The sequence below is a fragment of the Empidonax traillii genome, unplaced genomic scaffold (genome assembly GCF_003031625.1).
Source record: "Empidonax traillii isolate 1590-97213 ecotype Southwest subspecies unplaced genomic scaffold, ASM303162v1 scaffold573:size406305, whole genome shotgun sequence".
Taxonomy (NCBI): Eukaryota; Metazoa; Chordata; class Aves; order Passeriformes; family Tyrannidae; genus Empidonax; species Empidonax traillii.
This window is the reverse complement of record NW_020955766.1, coordinates 232,103-255,038: the sequence shown is the minus strand read 5'-3', so window position 1 is coordinate 255,038 and position 22,936 is coordinate 232,103. Positions and strand designations below refer to the sequence as shown.

General features: G+C 37.4%; 1 protein-coding gene across 1 annotated transcript in view; it reads left to right on the top strand.

Moving 5' to 3' along the window:
• Nucleotides 1–22,936, top strand: part of CADM2 (cell adhesion molecule 2) — a 201,202-nt gene that overhangs the window by 128,007 nt on the left and 50,259 nt on the right. The window contains exon 8 of the mRNA XM_027897992.1: nt 12,359–12,537. Coding sequence (XP_027753793.1) covers nt 12,359–12,537 — 179 coding nt within the window. The remainder of the gene's footprint in view (nt 1–12,358; nt 12,538–22,936) is intronic.

The window sequence follows — 22,936 nt, the reverse complement described above, 5'->3', positions numbered from 1 at the left end:
TAAACATTGGAGTTCCTCGAAGGGCACCTTGTGGTGGCTTATTTGGTATAGAGGGGAAACATTAAAGATGTTTCCAAAACTGTAAATGGCACAGAGATGGTTAAGGATTGCTGGCTTATTCTCTCTTCAAATAGAAATGTTAAGGGTAAGTTAAATCAGTGTGAATCAGGTGTTTGCAAAGTAAGGACATAATTTTTCATAAAATGACTGGTAAACTTTGGGAATTTGTTGTAAATGGCTATAGCAGATGGTACAAATTCTCAATAATTCAAGGAAAAACTGCATAAGTTCATGAAGAGGCAGGTCCTTAAGGTTTAGAGAATATTTCTAAACTGTGCTCGGTATCAGAAGTGCCTCAGATCTATGTTGGACTCTTCCCTAGACATTTGCTTATCCCTGGTGTTGGAGATAAGGCACTGGGGTAGCTGAGCTTTTTGTCTGATTCAGTGCAGCTGTTCCTGTGCTGCTAAGCCTTGAACCTAGGCTGTTGTGGCTTGCTAGACTGGATGCTGATGGAGCTGGATCCCATAGAGAGCTTGAGGATATCTCCTTTACGGTGCTAAAATTATGACCATGAAGGTACTAATGAATAATTTTCTGTGTGAGAGAAGTTGGTGCGAACCAAAGCACTCCCCTCTGTCTGGAGATAATGACACATTTGGGAAAAGAAAAGCAAACTCCTGTAAGTAAATAATGTTTGTCTCTTTTCCCCTTTATTGTGTTACTGTTTCATAAGTTATTTTTAGATGCAAAAGAAATTGACACAAACCGTGGTGCAGGACTTAGCTCTGAAACACAAATAATCGTAAGTTCCCAGTGTATTGTTATTAAGATAGCATTATATTATCTGGAAAGCATAAAGCATTTTATTATTCATTATGGTTTAATACAGTGTGCTTCAACATCAGCTTTTTTTTTTTTTTTTGACACTGGTGAAAAAAAATACCTGAGGTACAAAAGTTTTATGGTATATTTTCATTCCTTTGGTGCTCCTACAAGCTGTTAAAAATAGCAACAAACACTTGGTTACTTGCTGAAAGGAACCCACTATTAAACTGAAAACCTTAGAAATGTTGTTGTTATTGCTAGTTATTAATAGTATCTTGTTTTGTGAAAAGAGGATATTTTGCTACATCTCTCAAACTTCATGATGTTCTTACATGCACTGAAAGTCAAGAAGTGCATACCTTGCTTAAGGAGAGTTGCTGCTAAAGACTTTGTATGGCCCTTGCTTGTCATTCAAGTTGCAGCACTGGTACTTTTATCATCTCTCTGTGTGTTGCCACTGCACCTCAAGCGCAGGAAGGAATTTTAGTTTAATGAGGCTTCTCCTCGACTGTGCCTTACATCAGCAGCAAATAATTTCAAACAAGTAGTATTTGGACAAGCAAGTAACTGTGAATGAGATTTTCAACTGTTTACTTATTGGAAGAAGCGGAAATGAATCAGCCACTCTTCATTTTCCTCTTTGATTCCCGTGCCAACAAGCATTTGACCTTAACTCAAAAAATGCAGCTGGTGTTTCTTAGATGGGATTTCTCAGCTTATTATAACAGAGACAAAGTTTCTTATGAACGTTGGGACACAGCTCTTAGTGAAAACAGTGCAGGTTGGGCTTGTGAATATCCATCAGTGTGTCAGCCTGAAATATCTAAGCAGTCTAAAATCCTGACTTGTCAAAGGGGAAAAAAGCCCTCCCATTAATATTTTCTCATTAATACCTTGATATAAACTTCAGGCCTCAACTGGCAGTGGGGATATGACCAGCAGACATAATACTGATTAAGGAAAAAGAGAAAAAGGAACTGAAAATGTGGTGTGAGCATAGCCTATTATCATATAGCATAGCCTATATTAGGCAAGCTAGTTTAAAGAAATGTACCTTTCTTAATCCTGTAATATGAAAATGTAAAGCATTTGAAATAAGTGGTCCTGAAGCTCTTTCTGCAATTTTTTTTCTGTTATTTCTGATAAATCAGTATTTTCTTGCTCTTCTGGCTGGGGATGCAGTATGCTTGTAAACTGGTATGAGGAGAGGCAGTGTTATAAACAGATCTGCAGGCATGCCAGCTGAGATGCTATTTTCCTCTGCATAGTAACTAAGGTGTGCACATCCCATCATTATGCTTTGCTGCTGCTTTCCTATCCCCAGCAGTACTTCCTTCATTAACATTAAGAACATAGTTCCTGGTTAATCCCAGTAATTTTCAGCAGCCTTTCTGATGCATCCACTTGAGCACCATATTATCTTAATACTGCTGACATTTGCATGTCTTTGAAATACATTTTTTTTCCAGATATTGTCCATTTAATCCATTGCAGTTTCTATCATCCTTTGTTCTTATAGTCATGCTTTACTTACAGCTGATGAAAAAGAATAATCTACTAATTTCTCAATAGCTCTTAAAGGTTAAGAAGGAATCAACAAGGTGTAAACAGCAGCATAAGAAGCCCAAAGATTTAGCTGTTTGAACACTGACTACATAATTAGAAACCTATAGAACTGGAATTATAGTGAAACCAGGCCATTAAGATTTCAATGTTTAATCAACAATTTTTCATGTGAATAAAATTCGTACATGCCATTTATCATTCCAGCTGTACTCTGACAGGAAAGAAAAAGCCCTTAGGAATAGCAATAAAACATTTAAGCAAGGTGTGACAATTATTCTTTATATCCACTTATCTGTATATGGTTTCTCCTCTCTCCCCTCCCACTTCCCCACTCTTATCTGAGAGTGTAGGTCTTAGCTTAGGAGGCTGAAAGGAAAGGGATTTGTCTTTGTAATTTGCACATCAATATATGGCACCAATCCCAGGCAGAACAGGGGAAGGGCGTATATTACCGACGTGCTCCAGTGCTGATCCAAAGTGCTTTCAGCCCCAGAATTTTGAAGAAGATTTCAGGGCATCAGTGTTTCTCTGCAAGCAGACCTCACATCTTTCCCTGTCTCAAGCTGACTTCCCATTCTCCGTAAAGTTCTGTTCTTCTTCACGGAGTCTCCCTTTCCCCCTCTGCCTGCAGCAGTAGGGGAGATGCACCTTGTGGAGAAGGTCTCTGGCCCTTTACTTTCTTGCACAATCTCCTAAAAACGAGGCTGTCACTTGCCCTTCATTATCGATATGTCATTAAGGATATCTTATCCACTGCCTGTAGAGCTGCTGAAGGGCTGCACAGCAGATTGTAATTGTGCATCCACCCAACCAGGTGCAACACTGTGCAATCTGGCCGTGTCAGGCCAGAGTTCTGATACAAAACCAGAGCCTTTGCTACTTTATAGAAATTGGAAAACACTTTATCTGATGTGTAGTCAAGTCCAGGCCAAACCAGGGATGTTTCCTGTAAAGCATCACCTCCTACTTTGTCCTTGAGCTCTTGTCATTTAGCTGACAGTGGCAGTCGCTTCTGCAAGGCCTCTGTTCCCTGGAAATTAAGGCAGGATTTATGACTTAAGATTAATTTAATGGGGTTTGGTTTTCTTATTTTTGTTTTCTTGTTTGTTTGTGTTTCGTTGTTTTTGTTTGGGTTGGGTTGGGGTTTGTCCTTTAGTTGTTTTTTTTTCCTTATTTTTTTGTCTTTCCTGCTGCTGTACTGGCTCACACCTCTCCTTCTGCCTTTTTAGCCTCAGAAATCTTTTTGGAAGTGATGTTACACTTCTGTGGAGGACTTTTTTGTTGCTTTGTTTTGTTTTTTTTTTTCCCCTGGTCAAAAAAGAAATATAAATTATTTATAAACTGGCAACGTAAAATGAACAGTGTAGCCATACGTACCACTGTTTTCTAAAGACAAAAAATTTTAAAGCACTTTTTATGAAAACCTGATTGTAAGCTGTAAAGGTTATATTGTTACCTCTCAACTTCTGCTGTTTTGAGCCTTGGACTTTAAAATACATATTAAAAAATGTGGTTATTACCTGGTTACTAAAAGTGTTCTAAAATATTAGGCATTTTGATTTGAACTACTAAAAATGCATTAAATATCCAGGTCTTTTTCAGATTTACTCTGGAAAAAAAATGAAGTAGTTGCCTATTCCCTGAACTAATGGCATATTTAAAAGAGGTTTCCCTTTCTTCTTTATGATATTCATCAGTGTGCCTGTATTCTTCATTTCCATTTGTTCCCAAGTGATGGGCTGGCCTTGAAAATTTGGGAATATGGCAGCCTCTTCCTCTCTCCTCTGTTTTGTGTTTCTAGATTCATGACGAGGGAAGGCAGAAATAAAGTAGTTCATCAAATTTTGCCTTTTATGAGTATAATTACTTGCCTGGTGCTGAAATGTCTTGAGAAATAATAAAGAAGTGGAAATGTCCAATCTGTTATTTGGGAAATTGGTCGGATTCAGAGAATGCAAAAAATCAGAGCAGGGGTGAAATAAGACACCACAAATTTGAAAGTAGTGGTAGTATATGACAAATGTGGGAGAGATTTTGCATAAAATAGAATACAAGAGGGAGAGGTTATAGGATGGGAACTATACAGACCAGGTAGCTGAAGGCCCTTACTGTTCTCTGCTATGAAAGCCCATTAAAATTAGCACATCTGCAAGGCTCCCACTTGCTTCTGAGGAAGCAGCAGACACAGATGCCCAAGAAAAAGGTTGGAGAAAATCAACAACCCCTTAGAAAGCATGAAATGTTTTTAATCTTAATTTGTATCAAGGAAGTGGAGGGTATAAACACAAGATTCTTTTTTCCACTGTGAACATTTGTGTCTAGGCAAGAGGGAATTGCATTTCCCTCAAAGCTGAAGGGCTGGCAGTGCTGGCACAACCAAACTCACCCTGACAAGACACTGGTTCTCCAACACACACACAGTGACTCTTGATAATGAACCATAATTCTCTGAACTAACTATTTTATCACTTCTGATGTGGCTCATGGGAAGACAGTGGATCACCCCCAGCAGTGAGAACACTGGTTTGGTGTCCCCTTCTTCCTCCTGCATTAAACTTGCCTTAGGGAGGACGGTACTTCGTGAACATGTGCTTTCATGTGGCAATGGATTTAGAGTTTATTTGAATGAAATTCTGGATACATCACTATGGCATCTCACAAACTTTTGTTGCTGGTTTCTTTTTTTTTAGACAATTTTTTTGTCCATTTCCAGCCTCCCTGCTGCTTACAATAGTAGAATACAAGAGATATTTCTGATACAATTCACTGCTAAGTTGTCCTCTGATTTCACATAAGTTCTCTTGTTGATCTGCCTCATGACTATGAGAAAGCCATTCTCCAAAATGTTACTCACAGCAGGGTTTTTTCACTTCTTTGAGAAGGTAGTGAATAACACTGGAATTAGGTAAGAAACTTCATATATACATACATATATATATATGGATTATGCACTTTTCAGAATATTAGACTGATATTGCCTTTCCTTCTTGAAAATGACTAACAAAGGAAACATTTTGGGGATGAGAGGGGGAAGGTACATGATACGTGCTAAAGGAAAAGTTGCAGGTAAGTCATTTCAAAGTTACAATTATAGTTGGTATAATAGCCAGGTTCCTACAGACAAAGGTTTTTGACCTGGAAGGAACCTTAAAAGTGGTTGCAAGGAAAGATTAGAGTGTAGATGGGAGGAGATATGAATACAAAAAATTACTCTTTTGTCCTATAATGAGATATACTTGTATCTTTGGGTAAAAGGATAAATATCTTTGCTTTGAAAAGACTCTTTGTGATTCACTTTAATCAGCTGATGTCACAGTCTGGTGAGGGATAAGGACTCTCAGCTGCAAATTTAGTCTATCACATCAGCGTGGTTAGTACCTGTAGTCCAGTGAAGGTGGATTTATCTAAGGTAAGGCCCAAGTACAGTTGTGGTGAACAAAACAAAGGCTTTATCTGTATCTGTGACAAAAGGCAAGGTGTTTGGGTTTTTTGATTGGTTAGTTTGGTTTGGATTGCTTGCTTTCCTTTTCCGCTATATTTTTTTTCTCTTCTAATTTTTGGGATTCTTGTTTTTTTCTTGTAAATGATGAATACTGACATAATTTGAGATTCTTATTATCTCTATATATTTATTATTTAAGCAACTTTTTAAAAGACATAATACACTGCAAAAGTCTTCAACATTTCTTGTTGTTCCTCTTGTCTTTAGAGGTGTAAATTCTTGTCAAATTTTTATGATGTAAGAAGTGGAAATTCTTATTTTGTTGCCACCTCATTTTTAACATATTTTGGTAATTTAATTCTTAACCGTTTTAAAAAAGTTTTCAACCATTTTAAATAGGACATCAGAAATGTTCTTAGGCTGTGTTATGTCTGTTGAGATGCTTGAAAAGTAGAGAAAAATATAAGAGACAATTCAGAGGTTCAAAGCTTCCTTCTTAAAAAAATAAAAGAGAACTTCATTAAAGGTACTTACAAAATTCTTTACTAATTCTTCTGGGGAGAAAAACACTGTGTGAAGGTTACTCAGGCTTTGCAGAGCAACAAAATCACAGGGAGTTCTAATCTCATAAAATAAAAACCATCTATCCAAGCCTCTTATGAAAGACTAGTGACTGTGGGTATTGATGTTTTTGATAAATGAAATACTCCCAAAACAGCTCATCCCAAAATGACTCATCAGACTGAGACTTTATATAAACAAGAGGCTCCCTCAGGGTTTAGACTTTGAACTGGATGATTAACTGACAAAGCTAAAAACCCAGTTTCTTGATACAGAGAAACTATAAGTTTCCAATTAATGAAGCAATCATTCCCTTAGATGACTTTCAACTTTGCAGCAGGATTTCAACAAGAAACGCTCTGATAAATGTTGTGATACCTTTTCCATTACTCATTTGAACATATCCCCTAGATTATGTTTTTATAGATTTCAGAGAATACAAGTGTAACAGTGTTTAGAGGAGTAAAAGGTATTGTTTGAGAGGGCCGTACTCAAATAATGAATATAGCTGTCTTGTTAGTGTTCCTCAAATTCTTCTTCCATCCTTCTTATTTTACCCACAGTGGCTAAAAAATTTTGACAGGATGCTTAGATACCCAGTTGGATGATATTAACCTCAGTAAGACTGAATATGTAAAGAGGTGGCATTGTTTTTTTTGTTGTTGATTTGTTTTTTCTGGGGTGTTGGGTTTTTTTGAGTGTGATCTTATGGAAACAGAAGGGTTATCCTGTGCTATTGCTAAGGCCCAGTAAGTTATCCAAGTGTTGTTTACCAAGGTCTCGGTGAAGAACACTTTGTACATGACCTTTCTATACACAAAAATCAGAAAAGGACAACAAAAAACCAAATAGAGCCGAGAACTTTCAAGTGCAAACGGATTGCATTGCACAAATTCACTTTGTTCAGAAAGAAGAGGTAATACAATAGATATATGTATCATTTTTAAAAGACTATAATTGTTAGATATAAAAATATCGCTAGAAAGGAGGATTTGTAAGAAAGGACTGAAACATCACATCTTTTGGTTAAGGATGGAGGATGGAAAATAAACAATTTCCTTTTTTTAAATATCATTGTGTAATTTTAAAGCCCATTGTTATAAAAATAAAATATTAATGTGGACTTAAATATAGCTGTTGAATTTCATGTTATAGAAACACCCGTTGAAAAGGTGTCAGCGCCCAAGTGTTCTTTTCTAATCAAATCTGATTTCAGTTTTGAAAACTTTTTTTTTCCAACACATTTCAACTTACCCTTAGCTTTCTCTCTGACTTATTTCGGGGAAAAAAACTTTTCTTAACCCCAAGATTAGAAAACAATTTTGCTTAATTTACAAATTCTTTGTTCAATCACTTGCAAGAAAACTCCTGTTCCACAGTATAAAACATGAATCATTGTGCAACTTCACACCAGTGTTTTGATCCCTTCATTGCAGTCTCATTTCAGTTTGTCTGGGAAAGAATACCAAATTTTGTTGCTTTTTATGTCAGGTTTTGAAGCTAACAGGAAGACATGCAGCAAAATCATTTATTTATCCTAAAAAACTGTTCCCTGCTATAAGTCAGTCACTGAATGCTTCTGGGCTTTTCTGTTAGGATTAAACATAGCTTATAATGAAATCTAAGCCCATTTAACAGTTCATCAGGGAAGTATGGAGTTCAGATTTCTTGGGGGGGCAGGCAGAGACACGACTGTTCATAATGCTTGTGATTGCTATCTCTGGCTTCTTTCTGTTTAACACAGTCCTGATAATGCCACCGTGAGCAGCTGAGCGCAAAGTCAAATCAGTAAAGGCAACACAAACCAAAGTCAAAGAAATATCGGGGGCTGTCACAGCTGAGCTGGGTCTGTGGAAGTATTTCATCAGTACAGCATGCTTAATTTGTTTGGGTTTGTTTTCAAAGGTGTCACGCTGGGAGCAAATTAGTGTGGGTAAGCCCAAAGCAGGGCTGTGTGTTGGGGAAGCCAACAGCATCTTGGTGCTTCAGCTCTGCTGCCTCCTTCAACCCAGTGCAGGGTCTGAGTGGCAGCAGAGCTCGGTTCCACTTAACCACATCCACATGGGAGGGATTCAACCTCAGATACAGAAAAGCAGCTCTTACCCAATGCAGCAAAAAAAAATAAAAAAAGGGAGGACAGACTAGTTCTTTGGGTTAGTGTATTGTAACTAACAGGCTGCGTGTTCCTGTTAGGATAGAGTGGGTCAGTGAGCTTGTTTGTGCCAGGAGATGTGTGAAGGGAGCAGCGTGCAATTGCATTAGTGGCCAGAGTGCTTATTCTGATTTTACAGCAGCTGGGCTCCAAGGAAGATGCTTTCAAGATTGTCTGAAGAAAAATAGGTATTAAATGGCTAAGTGTGATTCAGCTTGAAGGGAGAGCAAACCCAAGGCACGGGGACACCCTATTTGTTCCAGTCCACAGAGGAATAGATAGCATTAGAGCAACCCACTAGTGTGGAAAAAAGCACTGAAATTCTGCAATATTAGAGATTTATGCAACAGGGAAAAAAGTGTGATATTAGGAGTGTGCATATTTGTCAGGTGTTTTAGCGTGTCAAACCCAAGCCAAAATGTTGGCTAAGAGAAAAAACCTCTGTCTGGGTTTGCACTCGTGTTTCAGTAGGATAAACAAGGGGGGATTTGCAGTTGTCTGTGCCTTGTGTCAGAGAAAGAGAGCCTTTCCCATTAGTGTTTCAACTGCATTTGTACTTTGGACAATGAAGGCACCAAGGCAATTATGAAACAACAGTCAATATGCTCTAAAGTTGAGATTCCTTTGCCCTTTCTTCTTGTATTTTTTTTCCCCTGCTGATAGTCTCAGAATGTATCAAATTCGAACAGAGAAAGAGGGAGAGAGAGGGGCCTACTAAGTACAAGGCTGTCATAACTTATAACAAGATTATCATATGTAGAAGTGTTACTTACCATATCCTGCAATATTCATTGCCACTACTAGGAGATCAGTGTAAGAGAGATAAAAGTAAATACATTTTTGCATAGCAGGTAGGGAACTTCCAGAATTCATTGCTACAGGAGGCTGAGTTGATGGACATTATTAGCAGATTCCAAAAGATGTAAGTGACATTTGTAGGCAACAGGTCTAAATAGCAAGTAGGTACAAAAGAAAACAAGAGATGTGCCCTCCAGCATCCCTGACAGAATGATTGTGGATGCTGGCAGAGTGCAGGAGGAATGGACCTCGGAAAAGGGATGTACTCGTGTGCTTTCCCTAAACAGCCATCCCCTTGTCGCTGACCGCAGCAGCATGATGGCCTGGGTGCATGAGTATGTCTCATGTTCTCAGCTCACTCCTGCCTGACTAGTGAATCATTTAGACCAGAGTGTCTCAAAGCTTCCCAGCAGCACAGGCAAAATTAAATTTTGTGGTTGTGACAGAACTGCTGCTTTAGGCACCGTCAGGCCTGAGAGCTGTGGCCGGTCACCAGGACGTGTTGCCTGCTGCCCAGGAATTGTTCTGCTGCTGCCACCAATACAGCACAGGATGGCTTAATATTAACTGTTGATTAGCAGCTTTCCCAACATCCACAGTATGCAGATCTGCCTCTCTCTAAGCTGTGATTTTTCTGCCGCACATCACTTTGCAACCATGGCTAAGTGCTCTGTGTAAGACTACAGCTGGTATATTACAATGTGACAGAGCCCCTGAATAATTTATATCTAAGTCTCCATTTCATACTTATTTGTTATCCTATGGGTTTTCCCCTAGGATATGCCATCCAGTTTCAATTTAAAACGTAAGTTCCATAAATTACCACTGCACAGAAGTTGCTTTAACACGCCGTTTATGCAGGTAATGGTGCACATTGTAGCAGAAGTGTTTCAGAGTCTCCACTCCTGGGACTGCAGATTCACAGTAAGCTGGTAAAGGGGAAACAACGAGGAGTTCGCTAGAAAATTGAACAAATCCACCCTAACATGTCAGAGCAAATCACACCCTGATATTGTGAACTCTGCAGGGCAACGTTTCTGCCACAGCACGGACACCCACAGTCCCTGCTCGCATTAAGCGGAAAGGAAGTGTGTGTATTGTTTGTCATGTGCATTTAGACACCAGTTCATGAAAGTGCACTTAGGAAGAGGATTATGACATATTTGTGGTGGGTATAAATAAGGCCCATTACATCAACAGTTCTTAATCCTTGCTTTATTCTCTGGGTATATGATTTTCTGAAAAAAAAGTCGTAACTTCAGAGAACAGCCAGTCTAAGTCCAATGATGTTTTAGCAGGGTGTCATCCAAATATTACTAAAACGTGTATAAATCTGTTATATTTCAAGATAAGTGTTTTGGATGTTCACAGAATATTCTGAGTTGGAAGGGACCCACAGTATTTTTACTTTAAAGAGTTATATGAATTATATAGTAGTAGGTGCACTTCAGAAAAATTCCCTGTTTACATGTCTTGCCTAACCTAAAGAAAATCATGTCATTGAAATCATTAGGAGTGTTTTTCTGTGCATGAGGCCACATTTTGGCAAAATGTTTCTCCTTAAGTATTTGGGTTTAATTCTTATTCTTAATACTTATTAAATTTAATAGGCTTTGGACACCTACTTTAAATTAATGACATTAACTATTTCTTTAGTAAGACTATTGACTATTTTGGCAACTGCTAATTTTATAACACTGTAATATATTTTGTTTCATTATTTAGTCACACAACTTTATATTTCAATAGGATAATATAACGCAATACTCTCCTATCAAATATATGTGCCAATCTAGAGCAGCTTCGGACTGAAATCCCTTAAATAGTGTACCCAAAGGAGATTGATATTTGGGTAACAGTGTACAAAGCTACCAGCTACAAGCAAGGTATCAGTGAATCCCCAGGCTGTAATATATCTTGTTTAAGTGATTAGTGTCTAAAGGCCTGAGATGCTGTAGACAGGATTCAGTAAAACGACCTTTCATTCCCAGTCTTGAGTCTGCCTTTTTTGGTGATTTCCCTCCTGTAAATTTGAAAGTATATCTTGTTACAGATAGGCAAAGACTGAGTAGCAGTAATAAATACACCCTGCTTTCTGTTAGGCAAATCTCCTGAACTATGGAGCTTCTTGAGAGTCTTTAGGAAAGAGTTAGGTATCACTTGCCAGTGGGAAGGCGTGAATCTGTGAATATCTGAATCTGCAGGAGGGTCAGCTCCCTTCTCTGTGGTGCCCTGGGGGGTTACCCCTGCCAGTGCTTTGCTTTTGGCCTGGCTGAGGCGAGTGCAGGAGGCACAAGAGGAAAGGCTTCACAAAAGAAGGAAATCAAGGATTTCAAGTTAAATCTTACATTGCTTGTGATAACATGTGTAACAAGCAATTATTTGAGGGAAGGATGCAGAAGGGGCGGGAAAAGGGATGGTCTGTGACACAGTGCAGCAACCGAAACAAATTTAGATTGTGTGTAAGATGTGCTGCTTTGAGACTGATAAGCCTGGCTCAGGGAAAACACTCGGCTTGTGCGACTGCACTTGTGAATGTGAATGGCCTAAATAATTTGAGAATCCATTTACAAATCACTTATGTGTACCTCACCCTGCTTGCATGATTTCTGGTTCCTGTCAGCCACACAGAACCATATTGTTCATCACAAAAACAGAAAGATGTTTTCACTTAGCTTGCCGAGCATCTTGCCAAACTGTGGGCCCTGAAACCTCGAAAGGACTATTTTTTAATTTAGGAAAGATCTCGGCCTGTTCCAGTCCTGTTCTACTTCCTTTTTGATTTCTCTTCTTTTCTCTGCTTGTTCTTTCACTTTCTTTAATAGCTGACATCTGGGATGGTGAGGCTGTAATAGTGACAGTTCATTATATCCAGTAATTCAAACGATCATTGCATACTCTTTGATGGTAGGTTACTACTCTTTAAGTTTCTGATGCTACTATTTCTGATGCATATGTTGCATATACGTGTTTCATGTATCTAAATAAATGCATTGCTTTGGATCCAACAGGCCAGAACCAGTACTGTGGACAAAGGACGGTGGAGAGCTCCCAGATCCAGAGAGAATGGTTGTCAATGGCAGGGTTCTAAGCATCAGTTTCCTAAACAAAACAGACAATGGCACATACCGATGTGAAGCAAAAAATCCTATTGGCCGAAACAGCACAGAATATGTCCTGATAGTACATGGTGAGTGTGTTCTTGTTAGTGCATGTAATGCATATGTAACATTTCTAGCCAATACAATCAGCTGCTTATGTTCATCACACAACGAATAGCAAGAAAAAAGTTGGCAGTGTAATTGCACTCCTATCTATGCTATCACCTAGCTATGGGAAGGATGTTATCTTTCTTTTATTAGCGTGCCTCTCTTCATACAGTTTAACCAAAATGTAGTCACTTATGCTGTGAACTTTTTGCTAAGTAAGCACCTGTAAAAATGTTTTGCAGTATGTCGGTCCTGTTTTAAAAACACTTGCCTCAGGCCCAGCTGTTCAGATAAAGCTTGTCACAAAAGGATATATGAAGAGAAGTACCAGACAGTGAGTGCTTGAGGTTTTCTGTTTAGCTATTTATAGACCACCAAAGATGGGAGATCAGATTCTTCGCGCAAGTTATAACCTGCTACTGAGAAAATTCAGCTTGTCCAAGTTAGCTGGTCGTCATCTGGCCTATCATTACGGTCAGTCATCAAAACTATGTCATGCCATTAATTCATTATACTACTTCTAATAAAACTGAAAAATAGGAAGGTTCATATTTAGTTACAGTTGATTTTTTTCCTTTATAAATTAGACAACAATATGTATCACGTGAAAAGAATAGCTGCCTTCTAAGTTGATCACGAAGCAGATTGATATAACTTGGATATAGGAGAAACTATAATACAAAATTAGGATTTACCTTTAATATAGCCTTGCAATATGGATCTAACAGTCTCAAAACATGATGTTTTCTCATCACAAATATATATTCCTGGAAGATGATGATTTCCATAATTTGAATTTTAATCTAAGTGAATATAAAGGCAGAAGCCCCACTGTAGTTCATGACGGTACTTTTTTTTGGTGTAAATTTTAAAAAAATGTGACTTCATATAACTATGACAAAATAAAATGAAAAAAACCTAATGAAAATGATAGTCTGTAAGTAGACATGGGAATTATGTCGATTTTATTTGCTCATGATGAATTCAGTTATAACAAATACATGTTTCTTTGGTGGTTGTAAGGTCTCAAAACCATTTTTCACTACAGGTTTAACCTGCCTTTAGGTATTTGGCATAAAACTTCTGATAAGTACTGCTTTCAGTAAGGAGCTGTTTATTGGTGCTGTTGAAATCTCATTTGTCAAAAGAAACCCTTAGATTACTTTTCATTTTCCCTAAAGTTCGCTATTAGTTTATGTAGAATTAGTGGCACAAGTAAGGGGGAGGTCTTTGCATGAGGAACACAGAGCCTGTACTGCTGCGTGAGTATTTCTGTTATTAAAGACAAGGAGAAAAACTGAACCCCCTCACCCCGACTTACATTGGTTACCACAAGAAGAGAAAAAGAAAAAAAAAATGTCCTTTACATCCTGGAGGTGGTGGGGTGGTGGTTGTTGGCTGCAGGTACGAACTGCGCTGCCTTTGGTGAGGTAATGGCTTCTGCGCTTGCCCTATGTTGAAAATTCTGTGATTTTTCTTTTCTGCCCAGTTTACTTACGTGATTATTTCTGAAAATATGGCCTTTGATAAGGGTAGATTTTTTTTCCCATCAGTGATGGCTCTGCAATATACCTCTATCAAAGACTATTTCACCATTTCCTGTGTGTCTTTCACACAGTGGTGTGCCCCCTGTTGATCTGATTATCTTGCAAACAACTTCATGGCAGTCTGTAAAATCATTCATTATCAGGGAGGCGTTCTGTTATGTTTGGCAGCATATTAGGCATGTTATCAGCTTTAGCTCCCTCGCTGCTGACCTTTTCTGTTATGAGTACCAGAGTTTTTCCTAATTGCATTTCTGCAATTCCAGTGTTGGAACTAGAGAAGGTAAATGTCAGGTGCTTCTGAGCTTTCTGAAACAATGAGAGTAATGTGACAGAGTATGGGATGATGTTTAGTGCTTAACAACTCACTGCATTTCAGAGCTGCTAGGTTTATTTTAAGTACAGAGGAGACTGACACAATTATTTTATCAAGTGTAGAACAATCAGTTGTATAGATCAATTTAAGCAGCCTTACCCCTTCTTTAGCTCATTATATTCACGAAAGTCTCTAGTGAAACATAATCCTCCCCAAATTATACAATATTTTCTCTCTATTTCTCTGGGGGCTGAAAAACCTACTTTTTATCACTTTCTGAGATGCATCCTTCCATTTAATAGAGGATGTATTTTTTTTATCTTCCTAAATATATCTGGAAGCATCCTTTGATTTCTCATCCCTTCCCCTGTGCTTAATGTGTTGATGTAATTTTTTTGTCCTACTTCTTTGTCAGAGTTGATTTATCCCATAAGTATGCCTTCTTACTTTGACTGTTAGGTTTCTAATACAAGTACATGCCAGATTTTCCATGTGAACTTGCGTGAGGAAGCAGAGGACATCAGTGGAAGGTCTCCTCTGCAGAGGCAGGGGAGTGCAACCTGATTCAGAGCTTTTCTTTTCTTATGTATACTGTGATTTGCACTACATTTTTTTCCCTTTTTTTCACTTCTACTCTGAAAGATTTTCTGTCTTTCTGTTTGTTAATGTTATAAAAGCTTCATCTGGCTTCTATTCTTTTTTTTCCCCCCATGAAATCCCCCTCTCAGTGGTACTGAATCTGCTAATTCTGTCAGTTCCTAAAGTTATCTTACTAACTGAGAGAAGATTTAGACAGCTTTAGTGCAGAGAGAGGATTGCCTAAAAATGGAAGGAATAGTTTATTATAATTAGAGATTAAAGGCAAGCAAAGTATTTATAAGTATTAATTGTACAAACCAAGCAAAGAGTGTCTCATGCCTTTAACTGAACCAACCCAGGCACAAAATTATATGGAAAAATAGGTTTTTTTCCACGGCAAGGGATGATGAAGTAATACTATTTTGATGTTAAGGGATGGCACTGGAAAAAAATATTGCTATAAGCAGAGGAATGGCAGTCTGTCCAATGCAATTACTATCTGATAACATAAAAAAATCTTTTTATATTTGTAGTATAATTAAAGAAATCAGACTTCAGAGAAATTGAACCTATTTGAATAAAGTTAACGGCATGGGCTATTAAATATGCTCATGCTGCTTTGCTTGAATCAATATGTCTGCTAATTTAATTTTTCTTAACATTTATTGTTAATAATGAATGTCATAAAATACTTTGTGAAGCAGGAGGGTGGGCACAAAGTCAGAGTTTATAGGCAGAAGTACAAAGGCAAGACGTAGTTTGCTCAAACATTTGTCTCTTGCAGTAACAAAAGCACAAGCTTTAATGCCTGTAGCTGTTGTCACTTCTGTATTCTAATTGGTGAGCCTGGTGCTTTAGAAGTGCACATTCTGGCTGGATATATTACACCCTTTCTTTGGTAATGTGCCCCAGGCAATTTTCACTCTCTTCCAATTTATTAAGAATTTTTGTTTACCTTTGTCCAAATACTTGTCATTAATCATCACCAAAGAGAGCAAACTGTCAGACTCATGTTGCTCAACCCAAAAACACGGATTCTACTCGCAAAGCTTAGGTAAGAAGTGCACTGACTTAGCTGGGGTAGAGGAAGGAGGTGGTCTATCATAATCAAACTGAAGATACACCTGTGATTTATGTAGGGGTGGTTCATAACCTCTGGAGGTCACTGCTGAGGACTTAGTTCATCATCACACTGGAGTGAGTGACACAAGCCCACATCATTGACAAACCTTCTTAATGGCAACAGCAGCATTTGATAATTTGCAGACCTATTTGACATGAAGAACCTTGGTGAAACATCCTGATGTGCCAGTCTACAGACAAGCATTAAATTAATTGAAATATTCAGAGCTATAATGTGTCATGTAGCAGTCATCTAGAAGAGCAGTATGGAAATTAATATAAATCAGCAGCTGTGGATGGTCAAGGCAGTTCTTATTGCCCTAATATACATATATTACATACATAATATTACCCATATTATACATACAAAGCATTTGAGCCAGTTGCTTAGTATCTCTGAGGAATAAAAAGTGTCATAACATATTCCTTTGTCTTCAGCCTCTCTATTTTGTATTTTTTTCTTAGGCAAGCTATTTTCTGCAAATAAAGGCAGCTGAAAGACTGAGTTACATCCTCATTAGTATTTTGAAATGTGCTTTCAAACAGAAGATCTCCTACAGTGTGTAAGACCAAAGGTCCCACTGCACCTTTCCTAACTATAACATTATTTATATTCCACCTGCTTGTCCAGTCCCATTGCAAAACATTTGTCATGTTAGCTTTCACAGTAACCTGTGGCAACAAGTTTCTGAATTGAGTTACGTGCTTTGAGGGAAAAGTATTCTCTTTTGTTTGTTTAAACCTGCTGCTTGATCTCTTCACTTCCCAGCTCTACAAGCTACTTGGCCTCTCTTGCTGTTTGTCCTGGAAGTATGCAATTGAAATCACTTTTATATTTGTGTTTCTTCCCTTCCATAAATTCTCAGATTTGTCCACCCTGCTCCACTTTTCTCATTAGCTACAATCCTAAACTCTGTATTTCCTGGATTCCTGTCCCTTGTATCCACTCTCCTTCCTCGGTGGTCTTTTTTCCCACCTTTTTTCTTCATTTTTGTTCTAGTTGTAAATCTCTGTGATTGACTGTTCTCTGCATCTGGTAAATGGCACTGTACCAAATCTGCTCCAGACACCCGGGTTTATTAAATCCTACCTCCAAATACATTTATAGAGGCTCACCTTCTGTGGCCACTCATAATTCCAGGATGGTGCACTTTTCAATTTATGCAAGTTTCTTTTTCAATCTCTCCAAGAAAGTAGAAACTGAGTAGAACAGTAAATTGAAAGAAAACCGAGGAGGTGAGGATATTTTCTTATTTCTTGGAAAACTAAGTTTACTGAATAGGCAGCAGATCTTTTGATTTGCAAATGTTTTCACTACAGACCTCTGATAAATCTTGTGTAGTGTTTTTGGACACCACGTCATCATAAACTTATATAAAAAACCACATAAAATATATTCACTAGAGGGGAGGTGGAAGGGAAGGAAGCAGCATCCAGGTTGAGCAGCAAACTCATCAGTAATCCTGTTACCCTCTGTTTTGGTGTTAAAATAATAGAGTTAAAACTGGATAATTACTAAAGTTTCCTCCTTTAAAGTTTCTGAGTTGAAATATCTCATTTACACACTCATCTTGGAGAAAACACTTTCTTTACCTGTGGGAATATCCTGCCTTTGGGTGAACAAAGCTTGGGCTGTGGTGTGATGTATCAATAATAACATTTATGGCTACTTTAGTGGGTAATTTTAGTTAAAAAAAAACCATAAAATTGCCCTTTCAGGAATCAAGGCATATCAAGAATGCAGGACTCAGAAGACATCTTAGGACACAATTAGAAATTTAGTGCATTTGAATACCTGTACCTAATAGTATTGAGATTTTTCTTGTTTATATCTGTGTTTGAATTAAAAGAAGGAAGTCTCAATTTTGAGTCCTTAAAACAAAGGTGAAAAGTTTTTCCTGTTCCCATCTTATGAGAAGATAAGGGAATGCAATGTAGAAATACAAGAAAATGTAATGTAAAAATACATTAAGAAGTGCAGAAGACAACTCAGAGACAGAGGAGCCTGAGTTTTCTAATGAAAAATAAATAAAAGAACGCTCCTGAAGACTTTGTCTATCTTAAAAGCCTTACTTCACCTCAAACTATCATTTTTTTTTCTCTCTTCCTCTTCCCCACCATGCATGCACGCATACACACCCACAGACAAAAGAAATCAAGCAGAGTCTGGTAAATTATCCAGGAAGAGATCGCTTTTTTCATCATCATCATCATCGTCATCATGTCCTTTGAAATCCACATCAGCTGGATAGTTTTAGCGAAAATGAAAGTAAGGAGTAGCGAGGTTATTCTATGTCAGGCCTAAAGAACTGACTCATTAAAACTCTGTGTCAAAGGTAGCCTTAGAAACACCCAGAGAATTTCATACATGTGTTATTCTTCAAAGCATAGCCCTTCAAATTGTGTGGAAATATTTAGATTTTGCATATACATCAATGTTCTAAAAGGACATTAAGCTATTAAATAATTGTCATATTTATAAATTTGGCTTCTCCAGAAGACTCTTGGTTAGACACTAGAAGATGTGGTCCAAACTTTAAAGCACAATGCAGATGAAAGCCAAACAGCCAGATGAATTAAGAAATCACTGTGTAATACAGCTTTTGTTATTGAACTGAAGAAGAATAGTGTTTAGTTGACATTTTCAGGTACGAAAAGTCTGTCAAGAAACTTGTGGTGGAATTGTTGGCTTAATTTTATGGATGAATTGTCCAGCTATTATCCCTGAATGCTCTCAAGGCAGCTACTTTGAAATTGCTTTTTGTTGATAAATACTTGAATAATGGGGTGTACAGTTGAGCTGCGTGAACTGATCTTTCTTCATTTATGGTGATTTTAGAAAAAAAAGATACAATTTTTTTTTCCCAGATAAGCTTAAAATTATTTTGGAAAGGTCAAGTAAATAACATTCCAAACCACACTAACACTTTTGGGGAATGTGTTTGACGCTTCTACATTTTCACATTAAAATACAGTTTTTCATGAAAGAAAATTTTGAAAATAAAGTGATTTTGTTAGAGAACGTATGAAAGATTTTTTTTTTTAATTTTTTTTTTTTTCATATTCCTTAAGTTCTCATTGAAATATTGGAATCCAGACCATTTAATCAGCAGGAAATCTCTCTCCAGGTCCACCCTTTAACAATATATTCTAATATTTGAATGGATGTCATACGTATTCTAAAAACCTGTAGTTCTGGATAAGGTCTCTAATAACACACAACTCTTGAAAATATTTAATTTGCTCTGTATACATATGATGGGCTAATGTGATAGTTCTTGATTGGAATTTCTTATGTGATTCCTGAAAAAGAAAAGATTGTGTGTTGGGTTTGAGTTATAATGAGGGACTTTTTTTTTTTCGTACCCAATAAGTGCATAAAGTTAATATTTTGCATGCTTGTGCATGGGTAGAGCATATACAATGAAGTACTTCTTGAACTAGATCTACTACTCTTGCTTCATTTGAGAACTGTCTTATCTGACCTTCAGTGCCACGTATTTCTGAAATGGTGCTGTTGAGTTTATTATCAGTGATTTGCTGCAGTAGCAAAGCTTGCTCTGTAATTTTTCTGTACTTCACACTTTGCTACTGATTATACCCCCAATTTTCTTGAACTTTGCTTCATCTGAGCTTTTCTGTTTGAGAGGTCAGATTGTAAAATCACCATGCCTATGAAGATCATGTGCAATCTTCATGAAGAAAAAATAACTGTTAACTGAATAATTTCACTTGAGACTGATGATAAACTTACAGTCTAACAGTTGCTAATGATCCTCTGTTTCCATCTAAATCATTTATTATTCAGAAAACTCAAATTATAAAGATAATATTTAGTGATTTTTCTAAATTGAAATCTTGCCTGCACCATTAGGTGCTGTGGAATGCAGATACAGTACTGTGCTTAGTTCCAGCTGAGATTGGGAACCTTGGGAAGGTTCTCACCAAATGGAAATAGATATGAATGCTATGGAGGCTGAGAGGGCAGGGAAAGCTTCTGCAAAAAAGAGATCTTTGAGAACTTTCATATCTATTCTGATCACATGGGAAGAGAATGGAGGCTCAGAGAGTAGACACTTATCTCAAACCACTAATATTTCTAACATCCATAATTTTATGTTAATGATTATTAGTACTGATTTTTCTATTTTTGCTATTTGAAATTTTAATTATTAATTACTTGGTAATTTTCTCTGGAGTTTATCTTAACTTGCATTTCTGTATTCTATAAAGGAAAAAAATATTAAATGTTTCTTACAGTATTCTAGTAGCATTTTCCTTACAGCAAATAAGGTATTTCCCCATTTGTTTTCAGTATTCTTTCAACTAAAAACCAGATCATACTGACAAAAAATTGAAATTTTCCTAAAAAAAAAAAAAAAAATTCAAAAAAATCTTTAAAATTTTATAAGTCTTCCTAATCTTTCTTCTCAGCGCAGGTTCAATCTAAATTTGTGTTGGGACCTTAAAGTGTCTTTAGTCTCTTCTCCAAAATGGAATCCTCTAAGCTACAATCAGCTTAGAGGCTTTTTCCAGCTCATACTTCTTGAATTCTTGATGAAATGTAATTAATTTCTCTTTGTTTTTAATTAAAGTCACGTTTTTTATTTCTTAACCCTATCACAGACTTTCTTCATTGGCTCTTACTCTGAGTTCTTTTGAACCACCTTGACTTTGTCTCAAGGATTCCAAACCCTTTTGGCAGCTTTCAGAAAAGCTCATCACATCGATTTTTCTGTGTGACTGTCCCAGAAAGGGGAACAGAGAGCAAAAAAATAATCAGGAGGACAGTAAGGGTGCATCTCAAAACTGTTCTCAGGTTGCAAACCAAAACAAAAAAGCCATTGAGACCAAAGCTGATAAAGTTGGCTGGAATATGCCACGTGAGGATCTCCCACAACACCCTGACTTGTTTCCCAAGGCTGTGGTTCCCCCACGAGCACTGAGGAAGCTCTGAACCCCATTTGAAGAAACTTGGCTGTGGACAGGTCTACATCAGCTAAGCTGATGGTGTCATTTGTGAGAGTGATCCAAACAATTTTCAGTCAGGATTACTTTTTTTTTGTTAGAAGGCCTCAGGACTGGGGTTTTTGTCTTACCTACTTTATAGTCACATGTGCATTTTCATTACATTCCCTTCGCTGGTATCCACACAGCTTATTTACTCCCCACATACAACCTGGAAGGTAAAAATTATATTTTCTTGGTAACCTCATGCCTGAGGAGGGTATATCTTTCAGCTGGAACTGCCCATATTAATCCTCCTGACAAGCAAAGACAGAAACAAACCAAAGGAGAGGAGGAAGGACACAGAAAAGTTTGGCAGGGTAAAACTGTAGGAGCTATTAAAGTTGTTTTACTCTTTAGATATTACTGTGGGCCATTGCACTAGTGGATTGGTTTTTCCCCCAGTGACTTCTGTGTTTTACATTTGCTGCAGGATTCATAATCCTTGATTGGTAAGAGGCAGGGAGAAGCTGAAGGATCCTGACATGCTGAAGTGCTAGTTTGGTGCTTGATTGAGGAGAGCTCTGGATGGCTTTCAGTATTCCTAAGCAGGAAGTGAAATCTCTTTGCCCTGCTTTGTATATAATTTTGTTTAAAATAAATTAGCAATATGACAAGCATTCTTTATTTAAAAAAAATCTGTGGTATTCCACTGGTGAATTATCCTATTTGATGGCTTAACAGTTAAGATACTAAATATCTGCCAGCCTGATGGCAAGCTGGATAATATTGAGAAAATTAAGTCTTGACTATGTTACATTTATCCCACCATTCACAGTTATGTGTTACACAAAGACAAAGTGTCATGACAGGAATTCGACCACAGCATTAAAGATTGACAGCTAGAAAGATAGGGCCTTATTTTCTCAGGTAGTGTACTTTGGTGATAGGAATGTGAGAATTAATTGTATTAGTCAAAGGCAGTCCAATGAAGTGCAATAATCTATGTTTTAGGTTGCAAAGATGCCATTCACTTTCCCAAGGTGATTTTCACTGAGATACAGCTACCTCACTGTGATAAAGTGTTTCAGATTGGTCTTGAACACCTTTGATTATATTTTGAAATAAAGTCATTTAAAATAAATAACATTCTCTGCTATCTCTTTTCACTAACCTTAAAATTATTGAAGTGAGTTTTGAGTGGTTTAAGCAGTTTCAGTGATCTGTCCTGAATTTCTCAGAGAAATGAAAGTAGCAGCAGTAATAAAATAGAGATCAGCAGTCTGTTTGCCTCCGCTTAGTTTCAACACATGCCTACATAACAGGGAATTTTGGGAAAATTCTCCTCGACCTCTTTCTTCTTCTTCTCAGTGCAATTCTGGCTAAGCTTTTTTAATTTATGTATTTTGTGTGGGTGTGTGTGTGCAGAAAGAGTCAAGTGTCATCCAGGGAGAGCTGTCATCTTTGTCCAAGGCTGCTGGTGTCTGAATTTGTGTTGTGCGTTAGCTTTTCCTTATAGGTTTTCAAGGGCCAGCTGAAGGTACTTTATTTCGTTTAATTTTGAATGGTCCTATTTTATGTCTTGGAAAAAAACAAGGAAATATGGCTTGTCTGTTCACTTTAAAAGAATAAAAATGAACATCGCAGCCTTAATGTGATTTTTTAAGCAGTGGTAGTGGGTCTAGAACACCATATTAATAGTGATAGAATGGTGGGGGAAAGTCATGCTGTCTTTATTCAGACAAGATGTTTGGTGGCTTTTGTGGTAACATTTTGCCTTGAATGCATTGAAATTGGCACTGCAGGTATAAGGACAACTGCTTTTTTTAAATGTGGTTTTGAGAGAGGTTTTGGTTTCCTTTGTGTTTTTGA